Raw genomic sequence first — 2235 nt, 5'->3', positions numbered from 1 at the left:
GCATGTCCAATACCACTACGCCAACCGATGGTTCGTGCACGACGAAGGCGGCCGTGACACTTACCGGTATCGCGGCATGATGTACAGCAACGGAGCGTCCATTTCCGGTCACATGCGGCATCTTGCCGTCGCTGCCTGTCTCGGCGGCCACGTCGACTTGCTTCGCTTTGCCATCGAGAGCGATGACAGTCCGGCCCTCTCGAGCTTGAAACCAATTGCGCTGCGCGCCGGTCGACTCTGCGTCGTGCAGGTCCTGTTTGAGAAGGGTGTGATTTCCAAGTTCAAGGCCCGCGACATGCGGCTTGCAGTCGCGACCGGGCGTGTGGACCTCGTGGCTTTTCTTTTGGACAGCAGCTCCCACGGCATGGTCGCAGAGGCGTTCAAGCAAGCTACGACCCAATGCCAGATTGCACTCTTAAAGTGGCTCTGCACCACGTACAACGAGCCATTGTACTGGCGCATTGCTCTACAAGTCGCGGTCGCCGACCTTCAACATGACGTGATCGCGTACTTTGCAACGACGCACAACCTTCATATTACGCCAGACGAAGCAGCGCGCGTGCACCGACGCCGCAAGCGCCACGACGAAGACGCTCCCACCCGGCAGACGCGGTCGCGCAACTAGCATCGGCACCGTGGACTGTAAAAGGTCGCGTTCTCTATCTATCTATCTATCTATCTATCTATCTATCTATCTATCTATCTATCTATCTATCTATCTATCTATCTATCTATCTATCTATTCGCAAAGTATCCCGCATCGCAAGGCTGTGATGACCACATCATTGCATGCACGACGTGTGCCATCGGTTCCTGCATGCGTGTCAATCGTGAGGGTCCTTTTTGGCCAATCCCAAGTCGACGTCGCGGTTTGCCATATATCATTCGGTGATTTTTAGCCAATGGCATCGCGAAGTGGGCGGATTGTGTCTAACTGTTTGCTCAACGACGCCACGGCCTCGGTCGCCCGCTCCTCGCCCGCCCTCTTCCGTGGTCGGCATACCTTCAATTAGGGCTCGACTTGACCCCGGCTAGGAGACAGCTCGAAAAATGCATCCTGAGCTGGTCACACTTTTGGCTCAAGCCGCGGCTCAGCTGTTGGAGCCGAGCCGTGGTGCCCCTACCTTCAATAGTAAGGCGTTGTGCATTGTCCACGTCGCCCTCCGAGGCCCCACCACAAGACGATGTAGTTGCTCACATAGTGGGAGCTCGGGCGTCTGGCCATAATTCTGCCTCGCAGAAGCAACAATGTGTGTCAAGAATCTCATGTACGTGCCGTGTCATCGGACCGCATCGCGCACGCAGCCTCACAACACTGGACGCATCTATGATCTTAGTCCAACACTGGCATCGATGGCTGGATGAATAAACTTAGTGTAAATTTAAAGGGGTCTGCGAGTGGTTTTTGCAGACTTTGGAGTGGTGCCCAATAGCCCTAATCCCCACCATCGCTCTCGTCCACCTCGCATCGCACGTCTTCCTTTTCCCCTACGCGCCTCCGGCGCTCCTCCTCCTCGACATCCCGACCTTTGAAATCCGTGGAATCCGTGCTACCTGAGTGCCTACTTACCACCCACGTACTCCGCTCCCCACCCTCAACACCGAAAAACCCTAACCACTCGAAAGTATGCAAAAGAGCACTCGATTTTGAACCGTGCTACAGTATATTGGGAACCCGGCGACCCTTGTGCTGACGAAAGCACTGGTTTCGAGATCGACTACGCGAACGTATACGACTTGAGAGCGTTGTTGCTGTCGGTCGCGTATACTTTGTTGCCAAATGCCGCGACGTGCACCCAGTTGGCACCTGGCAGCTGCGTCCACGTGGCGCCGTCGGTCGAGCACACGATCTTCTTGTCGGCCTTCTTGACGCCACAGACGCGCCCGCCACCCGCCGAGACGTCGCTCAGCGCCGGCGCATTGGCCATTGCCACCCACGACGCCGTGTTTTGTGTAATGCTTGTGAGCGAGCCTTTCGAGAGTGTACCAGTGGCGTCGATACCGTACACCGTCGTACCGCTCACAGCGATGTCGACCATGTTGCCGTCCAACGTGCCGACGCCCAAATTGCGTGTAAAGCAGAAGGTAACGGACGCAAGGTTGATACAAATCGCGTCTGCGTCGCCCCAGGCAGCGACGGCGTTGCCGCCCAAGCCGAACGGAGTGATGGGGTCGCCAACGGTGTACGTTGTCGAGGCGTAAATCAGCGGCCCACCGTCGACATAAGCGACGACG

The 2235-nt window shown here is 56.6% G+C and overlaps 2 protein-coding genes across 2 annotated transcripts; one reads left to right on the top strand and one right to left on the bottom strand.

The window, feature by feature from the left end:
• Positions 1–76: 76 nt before the first annotated feature.
• SDRG_03992 (hypothetical protein) lies at positions 77–682 on the top strand (the record flags this gene model as incomplete). The annotated part of the gene is made up of 1 exon (XM_008609642.1): positions 77–682. The coding sequence occupies one exon, from the start codon at positions 77–79 to the stop codon at positions 623–625; it is 549 nt and encodes a 182-aa protein (XP_008607864.1). The 3' UTR covers positions 626–682.
• Positions 683–1626: 944 nt separating this feature from the next.
• SDRG_03991 (hypothetical protein) lies at positions 1627–2162 on the bottom strand. Its single transcript, XM_008609641.1, has one exon. The coding sequence runs from the start codon at positions 2037–2039 to the stop codon at positions 1719–1721; it is 321 nt and encodes a 106-aa protein (XP_008607863.1). The 5' UTR covers positions 2040–2162; the 3' UTR covers positions 1627–1718.
• Positions 2163–2235: the final 73 nt, after the last annotated feature.

Source organism: Saprolegnia diclina (assembly GCF_000281045.1).
Source record: "Saprolegnia diclina VS20 unplaced genomic scaffold supercont1.9, whole genome shotgun sequence".
In the NCBI taxonomy this organism is placed as follows: domain Eukaryota; phylum Oomycota; class Saprolegniomycetes; order Saprolegniales; family Saprolegniaceae; genus Saprolegnia; species Saprolegnia diclina.
Note: the sequence above shows the minus strand (reverse complement) of the source record. Positions and strands in the feature narration are given on the sequence as shown.